At 40.5% G+C, this 19,245-nt stretch overlaps 1 protein-coding gene across 2 annotated transcripts in view; it reads left to right on the top strand.

The window, feature by feature from the left end:
- The window catches only part of anos1b (anosmin 1b), a 43,558-nt gene that overhangs the window by 22,039 nt on the left and 2,274 nt on the right, over positions 1–19,245 (top strand). The window contains exons 3-12 of one of the 2 annotated variants that reach the window (XM_069153196.1): positions 3,430–3,492; positions 4,178–4,385; positions 5,350–5,534; positions 7,524–7,653; positions 11,070–11,163; positions 11,712–11,940; positions 14,967–15,105; positions 16,855–17,091; positions 17,628–17,722; positions 18,787–18,949. In XM_069153196.1, coding sequence (XP_069009297.1) covers positions 3,430–3,492; positions 4,178–4,385; positions 5,350–5,534; positions 7,524–7,653; positions 11,070–11,163; positions 11,712–11,940; positions 14,967–15,105; positions 16,855–17,091; positions 17,628–17,722; positions 18,787–18,949 — 1,543 coding nt within the window. Of the gene's footprint in view, positions 1–3,429; positions 3,493–4,177; positions 4,386–5,349; positions 5,535–7,523; positions 7,654–11,069; positions 11,164–11,711; positions 11,941–14,966; positions 15,106–16,854; positions 17,092–17,627; positions 17,723–18,786; positions 18,956–19,245 lie in introns of both variants that reach the window. The other variant, XM_069153195.1, reaches the window with a different exon arrangement.

Here is a 19,245-nt window from a genome sequence, read left to right as displayed (position 1 = left end):
GTACAATCTGCCCATGTCATGAAGATTTTCCTCCCTGCACTCTTGCTGCACTGCTTTTATACTGTATTTAAAACTAAGATTTACATACCACAATTTTACAGTTCTGTGTAATATGTGTACCGTTATCACAATTGTCTTCAACCCAAAGACACCTCCGGACTGTGTAAACACCTGAGAATAAAAAATGGGTATGTGGTATATGGGTAAGTAAGAGGAAAGTGGCACAGAGAGGAGAAGAAAAAGACTGACAATTGTAAAGATGAGACAAAAAGATCAAAAGAGAAAGAAAGATTAAAAAAAAAAAATAAGGATTACAGAAAGGGACAGAAGAAGGAGGGGTAACAAACGTATGAAAAAATTTGTCATATCTGTAACTGATCAGTGGCAGCAAAGTAGGAGGCGGAGTACGAAGTGGGCTGAGTTTAGGATGCAAGATGGTGGTGTGTATGTGTGCGTGTGTTTGTGAGGTGTTTTTGTAGAGGATTTGACAGCGATAAGCTCAGAGCAGCACGTGGTCGACTGAAGAGACCCATGGGAGCTCGATGAAGAAACATCAAACTTAAGGATCTGGTTACAACTCTTGTTGTGTTCATTGCATTATCTTTATACGTCTTCATACTCAGACTCCTTCAGGGATACAAGATTAACTAGCAGAAGAAAATAACTTGAAATGATACTTCTTGCCAAAGTTTATTTTTAATGGAGAATGAAGGCTGCGGTTTCTTGAATTTGTTTTGGATTTAATGCCTTTAAAGGGGAAAATTTTTCATGATAGAAGAAAATCTAAAAAACGTCGATACAAACTTGTCAAGTGCAATGCACGTCACATCATTGCAATCCATTCATACTTTACAGTAAAAGTATTACACACAAATAACAGTTTTTTCTCAAAATGTTCATGTTGACATGCTTTTTCTAGCTGTTTTTAGCATATTACAAGTTCTTACAAGCTTTTTTCTTGGGCTGCTTCCACTTGTAAGAAGACTTACTTGTAGTTATTGCACGTCAAATGATGCAGTGTGTTTACTTTTAACTGAATATCGTAATAATTAATAATGGTAATAATTTGAACTCTTAAAAGTTCAGTCTGCAGGATTTAGGAGGAACTATTAGCGGAAACGAAATATCAAAATTATGTTTTTATTTGTGTATAATCGCCTCAAATTAAGAATGGTTGTGTTTTCATACCTTAGAATTTTGCCTCTAATATCTACATAGGAGCAAGTCCACGGAACACACAGTTGCTCGGAGGGGACAAACCAGCCACTGGATCTCGAGAGGGTGTTCTCGCGTTTTTTTGATGGGTTTGCGGTCACCATAGTTTCACGCTTGGAAGGGAAATGTTAGGCGAGGGGTGTGTAGTTGGTTGCAATCGGCAAGCTCACCACTACATGGCACTAAATCCCACACTCTGCTCTCTTCACCCTGAATAGCCCGAGTACAGACTGAGGGCATATTCCGCCGCTGTATTTTGAATGACCTCAGTCCATTTTGAATCCTCGTTGAAAGCACAACGCCTCACGGTTCAAATACTTTTAACCATTTTAAGATAGCCATCTGTATCTGCAGCAGCAGCAGCAATGTTTCCTTAATTCGTTATACGAGTCTAAACGGTTATCCTTACTGTCATCTGTAGGGACACATACATGTAGAATCTAGTGCTGCTAATAACAATCATTTTCATCATCAATTATTCTGCTAATTATTTTGTTGATTATCAATTAGTCCAATAGCAAATTATCTTCATCTCCAATATAATAAATGACAAAGAAAAGCATGAAATCCTCACGTGAGAAACTGCAGTCTTGCTTAAATATTTACCAAAGTAATAAGTGATTTTCAAAAATAGATGATTAATTATAATTGTAATAAAAAAATCTGTTATTTGATAAATAATTACATGTCTAATTAGAATATTTATTGTGTATAACTTCAGCAGGAACATTTCACCTAGTTGAAATCCTCTCTTACACTCCGCAAATCAATCCAAACATCTGCTCATGAACTCAAGTTACAGCCTGTCCAATAGCACATATTTTAGTAAAAATATGAGGGTCTGAACAAGGAGTTCTAGATGTTTGATAGACACCATGTTATTCCTCTGTAAACTGTGGATCTGAGCTGAGTGCAGCACTCCGTTCCCTGCGGAGAAGCACAAACTTACAGCCGCATTTCAGGCCTGAGACAAACGTGCTTCGGACTCAAAGGGGAGATTTTGGGTGGAGCATCTTTAAACTTTCTCTTCCATGACTTAAAGGAAATGGACCGACTGTACAACATTCAACAGTTATCATGCTTCATGCTGAGACTTCCTTTTATGTTCCGCAGGTTAAGAAACTGGGAACATGTGGCGTCATTGGCTTTGGTTTGTGGATACTGTATGAATCCCAGTTTCAGGTTATTATGTATTTTATGTCCTGTGGATGTGAAATTAAAGTTTACATGGTCTTTAATCCACACGATTGTCATATTATAAATCCATAACCATCAGTCTGCAGATGAGCCTATCTAAAACAGTCCTGGCCCACTGAGGTGAAGACGTCCAACAGTAGCCATGTATTTGTGCAAAGATGGACGTTTTTAGGGCATTTTGTTGATTCTGGTTTTTTTTTCGGGAATCAGTGAGATGGAATAAATTGGAGAATGATTGAAGCCAGGCACACTAGGGAGCTGAGGGGGAGACAGACAGAAAGACAGAAGAGGGGGGGGGGGTTGAGGGTGAAACCGCAGTTTTTATATGTTGTCTGGTTTTAATTTGGTAAGAGCCATCATTCACCAGTTCACTGAGGTGGCAAACCAGATGAGTGTGTGCTTTGGGAGTGTGTGTTTCTTTTGTGATTTCCACCGGCTTAGACACTGAAATCTGTCTCTGGACATCTTAAATCCATTTGAAACTTTATTATTTATTCTCCCTATTGCCCTTTTTCTCCCTTGCATCTTTTTAGTGCTCAGCTATTTTTAAGGAATAGTTTTTGGAAATGTGCTTATTCGCTTTCTGGTTAAGAGTTCGATGAGAAAACCAATACAACATTCATGATTATCCTTTTAAAAGGCAATGCTCAGTCACAGGTTATCTTAGCACAGAGGCTGGAAACACCTGGCCTGATCGTCTGAATGTAAGAAAAACAACTCTAAGGCTCACAAAGTGCCGCGGAGCGCCTTCTAAAATTGCAATAGAATTTTTTTTTTTTTTTTTTTTTTTTTTTTTTGTTATTTCACATTTTACATCTTGAATGGGCAGACATGACATGAGTTATATTAATCTTCTCTATTCTTCATTCAAAAGGAAATCAGCATATTTCCCAAAATGTCACTCCTGTAAATGTCTGCTTTAAGAAGGTGGTAATGTAAATGTTGTTTTTACAAATTTTACAAAAACAACAAACCTGTCAGCTGATTGTCAACTTCTGTTTTTGTGTTTATGTATAGTGCCTTCAGCCATGCAAAGAACTGTGGGAAACCAGGAAGGTGCTGTCTCCAAAGTCCTGTGAGGTAAGATAGAAAGTGCATTGTGTGTGTGTGTGTGTGTGTGTGTGTGTGTGTGTGTGTGTGTGTGTGTGTCACAGCAGCCGTGGTGGCGATGTCACTCCTTCACTAGAAGCTTGCTTTTGTTGGCACCATGAGGCTGTTTTGACTGTGTGCCATGAAAGAGCATTCTGTGTTATTACGCAAGCCGATGCACGTGTGTTACAATTAACATTCGTGAGCTCTTGAATGTATACATGGCGGCGTGTGCAACAGTTTCATGTGTATTTTGCTTGTGTCTGTGTGACACAGAATGATTATTTGTATAGAGCCAGTTGCAGTGGTTTTCACATATTAGTTTTTCACCACAATAGCTGAAGCATATTACTGGCTAAATGGCTGACTGGCTGGCTGGTCAGGAACACTGGGTAATTCAGGGCTATTAGCTGAAGCTTGTGTTTACATTTTGCAGATCTGCAGCCATGTGCACAGACACAGAAAAACACACAAACGCACACACACACACATTTTAGACCAAAGCTCAAGGGCTGCCAGTCAGTAGGAGTTTACCAAAGGAAACACTGCGTGTTATTATGCCCTCGTCTGTGTGTTCTTAACATTGCGCATTATTTCCGTTGTGTGTCAACTGCAGTAATAATAATACCCCCCTGTGCGCTCTCTCTCTCTCTCTCTCTCTCTCTCTCCCCCTCAGAAGCAGACAGAGTGTGTGACGAGCCGGGAGTTTCTGACCTCCCTGAGGTCGTCTCGTCAGGGAGACTGCCCTCCGCCTCAGCGGGCCACGGGATTTGCTGCAGCCTGCGTGGAGAGCTGCTCGTCTGACCAGCACTGTCCATCCCCGAGGAAGTGCTGCGCCAACGGCTGCGGATCCACATGCCAAGCCCCGGCCAATCTATATAAAGGTAAAGGTCATTCCCTGGCAGCTGTTTAGGAATGTGTGCAGCACAATTTGGCCTTAATGGCGTGGTGGTAGAGAACAGATTCCAAGAGAAAACTGTTACTGATTGTCCTATCAAGTGTGACTGTGGTTTAATTTATATTAATGATGATTAGCTATCCATTTTTTTCTTTTAGATAAAAGCTCTGTCAGATGATATGCTCTCACTAGCTGCCGATGTTCGTTACACTGAACACGCTTTTAGGTGCTTGTTCAAGAAGGATGCACTTACAGTATTTGACATGACATCTAGCTCTTGTGATGTTCTTTAAATATACATTTTGCAAGTCGCTTTGATCGAGTGTCTGGCAAATGAATTGAAAACAATTTAATGTAATAAAGATCTGTGAATCCTGCCTGCTTAACTGCATCCCAAGTTTTAGACAGTCCCATCTTGGTTAGCGTCTCTATCTTGAGTCTGTTTGGATTTAGACACTAACATGGATTGCTTCAGATGCGGTTATGTTTTGGCTGCCGTCATAATTTAACACAAACAAAATATTGCTTGAGTGACATTTTGTAATATTTCTTTCCCTGCTTATGTTGTTTGAATTTCACCAGTGTTATAACATCACATCACTGAGAAGGGATTGAATCATTTGTAGTGAATATAATTATGCCTGATAAATTTTACTTTAATTTTTAATAAGTTGGTATTGATTAACTTAACAATTCTAAAAGTACTAAGATGTGATGGTGTCTTTGAAATCCTTTCAACTTTAATTTATTTATTTAAACGGTCCATGCCCCGTGTCATTACATAGTCAAGTGAAGTCAGTCTTATATTTGCCAAAATTACAAACTATAAATTTCCAATATGTACAACACACAATACGCCACTCTTCTGTCCTCACACCCATAATCCCATAATGATATTCAGATGTCTTTTAAAAAAAAAAACATTCCTTTCCCGTTCGCTTTTCTTGCAGGTGTTCCTCTGAAGCCGCGCAGAGACATGAGCTTTGTGGAGGATTCAGAGGGTCATGTGAAGTTGGTGTGGGTTTCAAAGTTCAATGTCAGCGTGGAGCCAGTCGTTTACATGCTTCAGTCCCGCTGGAACATCGGCATTCACCCCAGTGAAGACCACGCCTCCCCGTGGTCGACTGTTGCCATGGTAAATAACTAGCAGCCTCTCCTCGTTTTATCCCAGGGTTTTATTAAGTGATTGGACATTTGGAGATATTGACATTATAACTATTAAGAAAGAAGCTAATCATTGACTAAGGATTTGACTCGAGAAGTATAGTTAATGTTATAGAAATGTATTTGCTTATTCATAATTTCTCTCTTTATTACTTAGGGTTGTCAGACGGAGAGATAATGATATGAGGACGCTAATAGCCTGAGAAAAATTTAATTAAGAGCATGACATATCGTTGATTCTTTCTAACTGACAACACTGATGGTAGCAGAGCCGTTGAGGCTGTAGAAAGGGTTCCCTGTGCCTTTAACAGTGGAGCAACACCACAAAGTTTGTAACATATCTTTACCTCATAACTCTCAATTTGCCTCGAATGATGAAACTTCTCAGCTATGGAGATGGATGTTAGACTCTGTTTCCACCTCATCAGTCTGCTGCCTTGCTGTCTAAACCTCTCCACCCCAGTCAGTCTCCCATTCTGCCAGGGTAAACCCTACGTGTGTCTGTGCGTGTGTGTGTGTATGAGTGAGTGTGTGTGTGCACTGTACGTCCATGTGTGTGTGCCTGTGTGAGGTTAGGTAAATAAGCAGAGCTTAAACAGGAACCACAGGCAGCCACAGTCGTTCCACCGGCTGCGTCTGAATGACTGAACGCTCATTATGGACTTAAATAGATGGCTCGTGTCTGTGTGTGTGTGTGTGTGTGTGTCTGTGGATGAGTAGATTTTAAGCAGTGATTACATTTGCACTGTCAGGGAGACAAAACATGCGAATCTTTGGCAATTTCAACCATAATTTTGGCAAATCGTTTAATTTCACTATTATCAGATTGAATTCCAATCTGACGGTGTTCATCTGACTTCATCTGACGTCCTGCTCCATGTACAACTGTCAGCTGCCAGTTTATTAGATACATCAAGCAAAAAGTAATGCAGTTAAATACAACAGCCATGCAGCAATTCTACCTTCATGAAGGATGTCATGTTCAGTTTTAATTGGAAATATTTTGAGAAAGGTGTTAATTTAACTGATGTAGTTTGTGGTGCTTTTGTTGTATTATACAGAGGTGTTTCAGTTAGTTATCCTACTCCTTACCCTACTCTTAATTGTTTTGAAATGTCCTTTTCTAATGCCTGAATAAATGGCAATTTCCGAGAAATACTCCAGCAATAACTACCTGCAACACCACAATGTTGTATTTTTACACTTAAATATTTTTTGTTTAGAGCAGACATAATGTGTTATTAAGTGACATTAAGAGGTGCTCGTCTGTGCTTTTTTTGTTACCTCTGGACGGTAACAAAGAGAGAGGCTAGCTGTTTCCCCCTGTTTCCAGATATCCCCAAGGCATTCATGAGATATTGAGCTTACGAGAATGGAAAAAGCATGAGGTCTTGGTGACCTTGACCTTCGACCTGTGGCCGCCAAAATAAAATTAGTTTGTCTATGTATCCAAGTAAATGTTTGTGGAAAGTTTGAAGAAATTTCCTCAAGGCGTTCCTGAGATGTGACGTTCATAAGAATGGGACAGACGGATGGACAAACCCAGAACATAATGCCTCTGGTCGCGGTTGTTGCGATCGCAGAGGCATAAAAAAAACAACAACAAACAAATAGACGTTTGGCTCGACCACCCTTTTCCTCGAAAACAGCACTAGTTCTCCTAGATACACCTGCTGCAGCTCTTCTGTGGATTTAAGATGTCTCACTTCCTTCATGGAATCCATGGAATCTTCGTGACATTGACATCAGACCTCTATGGCGGCCGCACCACATGTGCCGGGACTTGTTGTTCTTCTTTATAAATCTGGCGTTAGGTTTCAGACGCTTCCCTGATGGAATTGCACGATAGAAAAGAATGTAAAGCTCTTAAGAGCTAAAACCTCAGCACTATGCTGTTTGTCTGAAACAAAACCCTTTGCCTCTCATGTACCTAGTCATTGTTATGTGTTTGTGTTTTCAGACCCTCTCTGAAGATGTGGTTCTGTCAGATCTGAGACCTCAGCGTTGGTACCAGTTTAGAGTTGCAGCCATCAACAGCCACGGCAGCAGAGGTTTCACCACACCCAGCAAGCACTACATCTCCAGTAAAGGTAATACAAACACTCTCTAAACACATACTTCGGTTGTCTTAAGAGAACCGTTATGAGTGTCCCACGGAGAGTGATGATTCCTCCCGCGTGTTTCCATAACCTACTTGTGAATTTTGATATTCTGTCATGAGACACTGAGCAAAACACGGTTACTTGCGTTCACTTTGTGTCATTTTATGAGAGATATTACACCTCCGCGGGGAAAAGTCAGAAACTCGGGAACATTTCCCTTCGACTCCATCTCTGTTCTTTCTCTCCCTTTCACTCAGTCTTGATGGATAAGGTACACAGCAGAAAAACTATCAGGCAGTCCATAAAACACTGACAGGAAACAGAAAATACACACAACTGTACGCATGTATTTACACATACTGTGAAAGACACACGCATGCATACTCATTCAGCTGGTTAAGTGCCAGAACGAAATCCCCCGCGTGGGTCAGTGAGACAGGGTGAAAGTAAGAGAAAGACAGTCTCACGCACACGCACACATGCGCACGCACACACACACACTGTAGGAGGTCCTAACTCTAATGCTTAGCAGACTGAGGTCATACTGGTGTTACGCCAGGATTGGCTAGTGATATGAACTCCCTGCCAGGATTGGCTGGAGAATGTTTGAATGTGAATAATGACTTCAGGTTGGACCGAAGTTTGGAAAAAGGTTCTTTATCAGTTGAACACTTCTGGGAGATTATGAGGAGGTGTCTCAGATAGCATTTTCCACCACTGCAGCACAACACCAAATGGTGGAATCCTTTTAGCCTCCAAAAGGATTTTTATTAACATTGCAACGTGTGCCGGAGTACACGGATACGTCTCTGGGAGCTTTTGGTTACATTTGATTTTTCTGGGCTGCACATATACATGCGTCATTTAGACATATTTGTTTGCGTCTCTTTTATGTTAAGAAAAAGTGGAAAAAATCCACAAGCGTACATCAGTTTCACCTTTTTGACAGTGTAAACAAACCGCTACATCCATCACATTAATTTGAAAGAATTTGGATTCATCAACATATGGACGGGACAAAGACAAGATGGGCAATTATATTTACTTGAAGAGGAATTTATTTCCTCTGTTCTCCTCATCTTGTAGCAGTATAATGTCCAAAAGAGAGAAAACTTCCCAACAGGACACTGGATTTCTCAGTTTGTTCAACACGAACGACCGCACATTGCTGATTTGTGAGCAATAATACCCTTTTTTTTAATCGGTGTTGGCATAATTCCCCCGTTAGGCTATTAGCAGCAGCCAGCTAACGTTTGGGTTCTTATCGGGGGTTTATGTGGGAGACTTTTGGCTTGAAGCTAAAGCCTCCTGAATTCTTTGCATTCATGTTGTGATGATGCTTTGTTTTGTACGGAGTGATGCTCAGAAATGCTGATTGGATTCTTCTTTTACTCCTGATGATACGACAAGATAACTGATTTCAGTAAGTTACGGCTCCCAGTCAAGGAAAAGTGCCACACAACCCCCCCCCCCCCCCCCCCAAAAAAAATAATAAATTGTAGTTTTCAAACTCTAGTTTTTTCATGCTAAACTCTGCTGCCTCATGTACAAGACAAAAAGAAGCTACAGTATATGGATCTTCTCGTCTAACTCTCTGCAAGAAAGCACATCAGTGTGAATGTCAAAATGCGAAATTATTCTTTTAAGACATGGGGTGTGGGTCTGAGTGTATTTTGAGGGCCTGTGTTAAAGGTTAAAGACACATTCCAAATACCATCTGATCGCAGTCAGAGTCTTGTGTTTCCAGTTCATTAGTCTGATTAGTCAGGGGCTGGAGGTCAGGGGTCACAAATCAGGAAGCTGGCAGATGTCGTGATGGTTGTAGTCCCTCCACGGTGACCTGATGCGAACCAGAGTGAGAATTGGGATTTGAAAACCCTTTTCCTGTTTATTGAGATATTGGAGTTGCACAGGACCTGCCAGAAGTAATTACAGGGGAATGTCTGGATCCAAAAGCTCATCCTGATGTCTTCATTTCATGAAACAAGACACAGAGAGAAAAAGGCCTCTTTCTGATCTGGCCTCGTTCTGATCTGGCAATTAGTGCTGACACTGAAAGATACCAAGCTTAGAACAAAAAACACCACAAACGCATGCACTCACAAACAGGCCAGGTCCTACAGCTCCAACATGTTGCCCTAGCTTTGATCTCTGCATGTGGGCCAGCCAAGCACTGCCTGTGGGAGGCCTGCCATGGGGGATGTAGTTCTAATCAGATACATTTTGTAGTTTTAATCGAATACAGCATTGGGGTTTGAGGCTCTAATGAGATACAGAGTCCTTGTTGAAAGAACGGCGACCTCAAGATTTCATTTGGGAAGCAAACGGTGACCAGTGGTGGTCGCCTTTGGTCTGTGATGTGGCAGCTACTGAAAAGGGCTTCAGGCTTCTCCAGTATCACTCACCTTTGATGCTGTAAATCTAATTGGCTTTGTAGACTTGAATAAAACCAAGAGGAAATTGGCCTTTTCCCCCCAGAACAGCTTCTTTATTTTTCTCCGCTGCAGCGCATTAAATATCGAGTTATTAGACAATTCAGTCCAGTCAAGCTGGTTATAGCTGCTTTAAGGAAACAAGGATCTCAACACAAATCCCTTCTATAGAAAGAGCTAAATGTTTAAACGGATTGAAATCAGGAGCAAATTTGAGCCTCGATTTTATTCGTACATTACTCAATTAGGAATTAAAAAGATGTAGTGCAACAAAGTTTATGCTAGTGACCGTTAATTTAGATAATTTATTTTGGGAGTTGGCAAACTACAAAAAATAACTTAAAAGGCTGTTGTTGAGTTAGTATGCTCTTCACACTGGTGTCTGCATTTTTTTTTATGCCCATTTTGCTAGACTGTGTAATTTTGACATTTGAAAGAATAAAAAGCACGTTGTGTCTTTTTAGAAGCTCCAGCTGCAACTTGAACATGTAAAATGTGGAAACTTGAGGCACCGTGGCCGTCAACATGGAGAGTAAAGTAAAGCAAGTTGTGTGCAGCAGTTAAACTTTGTAAGGAAAGTGAGAATATTTGCATAAATATCGATTGTTGAAAGTCAACAAGAAGCTTCATTATTTTATATAATTCTAGTTATATAGAAACACAATACATGAGTGACGGTGCTAACCAAGGGATTTAGTTTAATACTATGCAAATCTGTAGTTAAATTAATAGAAAATAAGACTTTCAATCCCAACTGCAGCATTATTCAGAAAATTGCAAGTCGATCTTCAGTATCATTCAGCCCAATCAGATCTTCAATTAACGCTTACTTCCCCGTGAGGACGTAAATGGCCAATGAACAATCGTGTATGTCCTGATGATGATGATTTTGATGATGTTTTTAGATTTATTTACTTTTTTTAGACCATTTTACTCATGACTGCACGTTTCTTTTTCTGCCTATCTCTGCAGACCCTTCGGCTCCAGAACCGCCGATAAATATAAGAGTGATCAACCAGACCCTAGACTGGACGGGTTCCCAACCGGCGTCCCAGTTCACGGAAAGGTATCTAACGACTTATAGAGATGGAAGATAAAAAGATGAATGAATATTCCTTTCTGAGGTAGTTGCTGTACACATTTATAGCACTGCAGGCTGAGAAATCATTTATATAATGTGGTCTGGGACAAAAACAGGCCTTGTCTGATTTGCGTATCTACATCCGAAATTACAGTTCATCCGTGTTCAATTACAAACTGCAGTGTCTTTCCTATTTGTATGCTGCAAAATAAGGCCATATAAAGTTCAGACCATGTCTTGGAGCAAAAGAGATATTCCAATAACATTTAATAACAGAGGTGATGACTTAAATTGTAGCTTCTTTTCAGCATGATATAAAGTGTCTGAGCCTCTTCTGTACCTACCAGAGTAAATGGAAGATTGTAAACCCAACAGAGAGCAGCTGACAAACAAGTAGTGAATCTAGTTTACTGCCACTCGGCAGAACCGTTAAAGATTTACTTCTACATATGACTGTGAAGGACTCTTTATTACCATGAATTCATTTCCATTCCTGTTGTGATGTTGTTTGACTTGTGTTTTTCTCTCTGTAGGTCAAAGGGGAGTGGGGTCTCAGTGGCGGCCTTGTTACACTGGGATCCCCCCAGGGAGGGAGACCTGCCTGTCCACAACTACAGAATCACCTGGATGTCTCGACATACACACACAGTGCACAAACACGCACACACACATACAGTGCACAGCAACATGCACACACGACCTACACACTCGCGCACACAAGAACAGGGTAAAAAGGAGAGCAACAGCAGAGTGACTCAGGGGGTAAGGAAGATCTCTGAGCATTTAATTACACTATTTACTCATTGATGTTGTCTTCACTCTGATCATAATATTATGTGAAAATATACAAACTTGAGGGGCAATCAGAGAGTGCAAACCCTGACCAAGGCCAAAAGTCTCCTCTTCTATCATCTGCCGATCTGCAACCACTGAATATGTCGGGGAAAGGTTTGAGAATGGCAGTGATGTTATAACTTTGAACTTTTTCATTAACTTTTTTCTTTTCAATTGCAAATGCTACGCATGTGTCGACAAATTTCTGAAGAAATGTTCTTTTCTAACATTGTGTTGAGCTCTCAGGGCCACTGTAAAAATGTACAAACTCCTCAGTCACAATTTAAAGTACAAAAGCACACATGCGGCAAACACATGAGATCTATAGCTGCACCTGAGAAGTTTTACAAGGCCTGTAAACAGCTGCACTTCACACGCACATGCACACGCACACAGTTCTTTGTTGTATTCTCCTTGCTGTGGTGAGTTTACAGGCGTGTGCAGTGCTCAAACAGGACAGGTTCTGTAAACAGCTACTGTGTACAAGTGGTGGTGCAAACTGGAATAACTCATTTAGTTTGTATGTTGTTCTGCTTATATTTGAGCTACAACATCATGAAGGTTAACAGGAGGCAACACGCACCACAGGAAAGGATGGTACTCCCATTTAACACTCCTTGATAGTCATTCTGAATATTAGACATTAAATAATCCTTTAAATTAAACTACGTCTTGCTGAAACCACCTGTGGCCAATAAATGATCCTACAAATGAGAATTAGGTGGAGACTCGGAGGAGCTACTCCTACATCTTGATTCAGGAAGTAGACTTAAATAATGAGCAAAAATTAGGTATTAAAAAAACTTTATATGTGCACTAATTTGACATATTCACCCTGAAAGTGTTGTTTGCCACGCTTTACCATGACTGAAGTCCTCTGCAGACTTTTTGCATGTGTTCCTTGTGGATCTGAAAATGCAATATTGTCCTCAGACAGACGCACCATTATCTTCACGGGACTTAACTTTGTTAGAGTGCAATGACAACATGTTGGTCCGACTTTACAGCGCGGGAATAACATGACAACTGAGCCATGTAGACTGACTGACAACAGGGAGAAGTGGCTTTCCTGCATTTGGATAATGTGCTTAACTCCAGTCAAAGCATCTGGGAATGTACCGACAATATGCCACTCACTACAGCATGAGGGCATTAGTGAGTGGGTGTATCAGTTATCATGGCTCTACAGCAGCTAAAGATCTGCGTGAGCGACGTGTCATGGTATTTATATTTAGATGTTGATGCAGTCCTTTAGCTGCCAGCTCAGACTAATGGGATATGAAGTTATTTTGCTTCGTCATTGTTGCTCAAGTCATTGACTAACTTCTAAAAGTCTTTGATGTCCTTTTAAAATTACATTTAATGCAGCAGTGATACTTAAATGGGAGGATTTTATTATCGTGATTATAGGTGTGATGATGATGTAATACGTTAGCAATGCAGCTAAGTCAAGACAACAGCAACCAAATACCCATAATCACTGTAAACAACACAAACAGATACTTCAGCCTTGATGCAACAGGTATGATCACCTCGGTAATGACTGAACCTTTTTTTTATTTCCAATTAGTAAACAGGCAAAATAATGAATGATAAAAATAATCATTCTCTGGATTGTTCCACTTTGTCTGATGTCTTTCTGCAAGTAACAGAAGTAATGTGAACATTTACTTCATGGAAAAAATAGCTGAAGCATAAACATCAAAGTTTCGAGGTTAAATGCAGGCACACTCATATGGATCTAGCTATCCTAAGTAGTGATGGCGATCCCAGACTGAGCCTGGCGGAGCCATTTATCTGTAGTCTGGTCCTCTGTTCTGCTTGGCTGGGAGGTCTGGAATTTAAATGAGCCCCCCTAACTAGTGTTTCCTGCTTGCAGCTGCATCTACACACACAAACCAGCAGCATCACAACAGGCAGGTAGGAACCAGAATAGCAGAGCTACGTTGTGTAAAATAAATGTCTTTATCATGGAAAGCGCTGATATTTTATTGCCCTCCATCAGCACAACGTGATATATTCCCTTTACGTGTGTAAAACACATATCCTGTCAATCAGGAATTTATGCAGGACCGGAGAAATTTAGCATTAAACCTGATGGTAAAAGGGGAATTCAGAGGAAGTGTTCAAACCTCTGCTGAATCAGTGCTTTTAAATATACATCAGTCTCTTGCATATAATGTCCACTGACATTATTCACCAAAATAGAAATCCAGGCCTCTCTCAAGCTCTCCGTTTCACAACACACACACACACACACACACACCGACCGACGTACAGCTGTACAGGCCATATGTTTTGTCTATCTTGAGGGTAATGGAAATACTTTTACCCCATTTTGTCAATAGGTCACCAAGAAACTGCTTTTAACTTGCTTTAGTCTCATTTGCTCTTAAAGTGTACACACACACACACACACACACACACACACACACACACACACACACACACACACACACACACACACACACTCGTTATCATCCAAGCATCTCTTTGTTGTGACTGCCTCAAATCCACACAGACAGACAGAGCTGATTGACTAAGAGCTTGTTAATGAGATGTCAGTCAAACAGCGGACTAATGCAGAACAGGTCTGCACTGTCAGTCATGCAGCGAGGCACACACAGCACTCAGGTTGATGGCGATGCGGATAATTATGACAGTAAGGAGGATGGAGATGGTGGTCTCTGTATTCGCGACCCTGACGACGTAATAAAGCAGTTCTTCTTTGACTTTATCTGCTGTAGACAAACAGTTGGTGATTGAAATTTCTTCTATTTCTATTTCTAGTTATTTTTGCGTCGTTTGGTACAAACAGTATGAGACCCCAATCCGGTTCTAGCGCATAAAGCTGCATCAGCACAGACCTAGAAGAAGCTAAGGAATACAGGTTTAAATAAATTAGAAATATTATGTTTCTCTAATTCATGTTCCTATTCTTCAATGTGTTGTAGGCACAGTGTGAGCTGTGGCTGCAAGGCCTGCTGCCTGCTACTTCTTACATCCTGTCTGTCCAGACGGTGGTCTACTGGGGTCAGAAGAGACTGAAGAGTCACAGAGCTCAACTTGTTTTCACCACAGTCACTCATACAGGTAAAAAGCAAAGCAAAGCATCTTCCTCACAGGGCTGACCTCACATTTATATTGTGGAATAATTTGGATATTTAACAATACCAGTGTATTATAAGAGGCTACATGTTTCCTTTCAGTATTAAATGACTCTGTTAGTAATTATTGCTTTTATAGTTAAGAAACAGTTTGACCTGATGACACTTATTTGGTTTCTTGCTGAGACTTGATGATACCACTCTCACTTCTAATAATGTGAGTACATGGTTAGTGTAGCTTTGTATGAAGACAGAGAGCAGGCAGCTAACCTCTGTCTGCCTACCAACATATCTACACCTCCCCAATCAAGAGTATTTATCTTAATAGCTTATTTATCTAATTTGTACAAAAAAAGGTGTAAAAGTGACAATTAGTCATTTTACCATTGATGAACTAATTCTAGGTTTAATGTTTGTGATTTAATATTACATAGGCTACCATGAATCACACCTTTCTCTCTAAACAGATTGGTTGAGCATTATATAATATTGAACTGGCAGTAAGAAGCACCAAACATTCGGTTGATTTTGTACAATTTTGCCTTGAAAGACTAAACACGGTACAACTAAATGTAAGTTGCTCAGTGAACTGCTGTTCCTTGGCTGAGTTGTGTAAAATGTAGTTGTTCAGTTTGTGCTGATGTGATTCAACCAGACAGTCATATTAACTCAGGGACTACTCTCGCAGCCAAGGAGCTCTGTCCCAAACAGCACTTATTAAGTACTCTTTTTGAACATTTCATTAACTTGTCATGACATTAATAAATAGTGTTTATACAGCACAGTCCACAGCACCTATTTGTTAGCTGAGCCATACATTATTGAGTTAATGATTTTCCTGTTAAGGTTAGAGCTGCTGCATTTGCTGACTGTCAGCATATTCGGTCTTCCTATGGCTGCACTGTTTCAACACGCAGAAACATGTAGTACAGTGGAAAGTGGCAATGTTAATGGTCGTCTAGGCAACAGAGGTATTTATAGGTGACCTATCGGTCAGCCCAGCCGAGGATTATAGCCAGCTGCAGCTCAATTACCAAACCACATACCAACAACTTTATATATGAAAATATTGCCACTTATAATTCAGGATTAATCTTATTTGAAACAGTCCATGTTTTGGCTTTCTGCTCGATGCTAATGAGGGTCAGTTTGGCCAGATAAAGCCAATTAGTGTTTTCGGGGTGAATGAAACAACAGGAAAACACGCTACCAGCTGCACTCCCATTACCAGTTTATGATATTTCTGTCACAACATATTTATGAATTCCATGTGCTGTGTAACACGTTTCACATCCTCAACGCGCACACGCACACATACATAACAGTGAGCAACTTCATGATTAATAGATCATGTTCCCATATCCGATATGTTTTTATGCTTAAGATGTATATTTTTTGTTAAAAGTAATTATTTTCGTTGGGAAAATTAGACCAAAAAATATGTTTCTACAAATACTTTCATGACCGTCCTCAACATGCACACACAGGACAGTGAACATTTCACCTGCATACAAACTTTTACGTTTGTTTGTAGGTCTATAAAAAAAAATTACTGAACAAACGGAAGAAACGAGGTTTGTTATTTATGAACTTTGAAATTCAGGTTATTTGTTATCGTTCCAACAAAAAGCCTTTAAATCAGCCTAGCTGTAAAATGCTAAAATGTGTTGTTTTCCCTCTGTCTCTCTCTCTCTCTCTCTCTCTCTCGCGCTCTTTCAATCTGACACCACCGAAGGCAAAGACTTCTCCAATGAGCTCCCGTCTTCTTCCTCATCTTCATCGTCCCTTCCCTCCTCTCCTTCCCTCTCATCCTCCTCCCCCTCTTCCTCTGACCTGCCCGTCTCGTCTTCTCTGCCTCACCCTGAATCCCCCCTGGACTCCGTCACCCCTGGAGACCTGCGGCTGGAGGTTGCTTCCCCTCATTATCATGACAACCAGTTGCAGGTGAAGGCGTTCTGGAAGTGGTACCACAGTGAGTTGATTTTGAAACACTAACCAACTAAACAAAACTGAAAGGAAAGGACGCATTTTTAATACTTGGAATGGAAATAGGATAATTGGACTCCAAAATTTGCCTCTCACTACCCTTTCATGCACACCAATGGCCTTGAGAAAAGCACTTAAACACCATGAACAATCTGTGATACAGGAAGAGCTGTGGAGCAAACTGTTAACTCTGTGGATGATGGACAATCAGCTCGGCCCCAAACACCCACATACTCATGTATAGATAATTTTGTTGAAAGTAATAATCAGAGAAGGATGAGTAGACCTAATCTGAAGGTGATCGATTTATTGCACTACAATAATGACCACTGCAAGAAGTGATTATTACTTTCAACAAAATTATCTATACATGAGTATGTGGGTGTTTGGGGCCAAGCTGATTGTCCATAGTGGCATATATATATATAGGAGCATTTAATATATTATCATTACATATTTTTCAAATGAGGTAACACAGGCTCTGTCATGTGTGTCTGATCCCTCTTTTTTTTTCTATCACAGCCAGGCAGCGACACCCTGGTCCATACATTTTGCGGTGGCGTCCACATACCTGCAGTACTAATGTTTCAAGCACAGAGAGAACCACAACAGTGCAGGTACAGTCTCCTGGCTGGGTTTTATGTGAATCTGTGTGTCCATGAAATAACGTGAAGATCTTTTGTTACTCTCTAAGTGTTACTTGTGTGTGTGTGTGTGTGTGTGTGTGTGCGTGCGTGTGTGCGCGCATGTGTGGATGGCAGATCATATTTCATCACCATAATTCAGATCAGTCTGGAATGCTCCCATCCTTTGTCTGTGTGCAACTTTGCCTCTGTGCCATCATCTCTCTGTCTCTGCCTACCATCACTCTTACCATAACCCTGTCAGATACTTGGCAGAGGCACATTTCTATGCTTGTGTGTGTTTGTTTCTTAAAGAAATAATCTATATCATTTCTATATTGCAATTTCTAATTCATGGACCGGAGTGGTTTACATTTGCAAAGGTGTTTTTGGCCTGTCCTTCTGGGGAAAATAATGTAACCTAAAAAGAACAAAACAAGCTCAACAAAAACTTTAATGAAGTAATTCTCATCAAGGTATTTAATCCAGCGTAGTGTACCAACTGGAGTTTGTACAGGTGTGACTAATGAATTGGTAAATCAGCAAATGTCAAAATTTGACAGAAAAAATAATCTGCGGTAAAGTTCTTTGCAGACTAACCTGACCAATAACCACTAAGAATGAAATGTTTTGCCAAAACGTAAATCTTATTTTTCTATACATGTTCTGTATGAAATGCAACTGTTCTAAACCCAAACATAAATGGGATCTGCAGCAGGGAAGAGCACTTTTTTGCTCACTGTATTAGGAAACATTAGATGTTCAACCAAAGTTGTCCAGGTGGTAACCACTCATCCAAAGTGATCACAGATGAAGGGGTTGATGAACATCAAAGTGCTTTGCAGCTTGCTCGAAATCACAGAACATGATTTTTTGCTCAGAATTTCTCCACATTTGACCTGCAAAGCTGCCAAAGTGCGGAAAACTGTAGTGTTTATTTTAACACGAGGAGCTAACAAGTTGCTTATATAAGACAGGTGTCGAGACAGAAAATGGAGGTAAATGTATATTTTAAGGAAACTTGTAATGGGTCAGTTTAAAGTTTCCCGTCTCTGCAGGGCACCCATCACACCATCACCGGCCTGCTGTTCGCCTGTAAGTACCGGGTCGCTGTGGCAATGAAGGCTGACCCGGGGTCAGAGGCTGTTGCCTGGGTTACGACCCCGACTTGCTCCTCCATCAGGGTCAGAGGAGACAAAGCTTTGCCCTGCAACGCTGAGGGTAGGAGTAAGTAAACACAGATGTAAACGCAGTGTTCATTAATCCCATAACCCCTTATTGCCTATTAAAAAAAACATAATTCTAGAAGGTGGCTTTTGTAATTTGACCCCAAAAGATGGCTTGTAGAAACACTGACACACTCTTTCACAAACACTGAAACAAAGTATTGTCACAAAATTTTAGTCGTCTTGCTTAACAACCTTTTGTTGCATGTACACAGTCATCTAGTTTAATGGACTTTAAGGACATTAAAAATTGTCATTTTAAACCTGGTGAAAAATGTATAAGTGTTCTGT

This window comes from Embiotoca jacksoni, unplaced genomic scaffold (assembly GCF_022577435.1).
Source record: "Embiotoca jacksoni isolate LCO1_2020_lvr unplaced genomic scaffold, fEmbJac1.0.p SCAF_19, whole genome shotgun sequence".
In the NCBI taxonomy this organism is placed as follows: domain Eukaryota; kingdom Metazoa; phylum Chordata; class Actinopteri; family Embiotocidae; genus Embiotoca; species Embiotoca jacksoni.
This window is presented reverse-complemented; position numbering and strand designations above follow the sequence as displayed.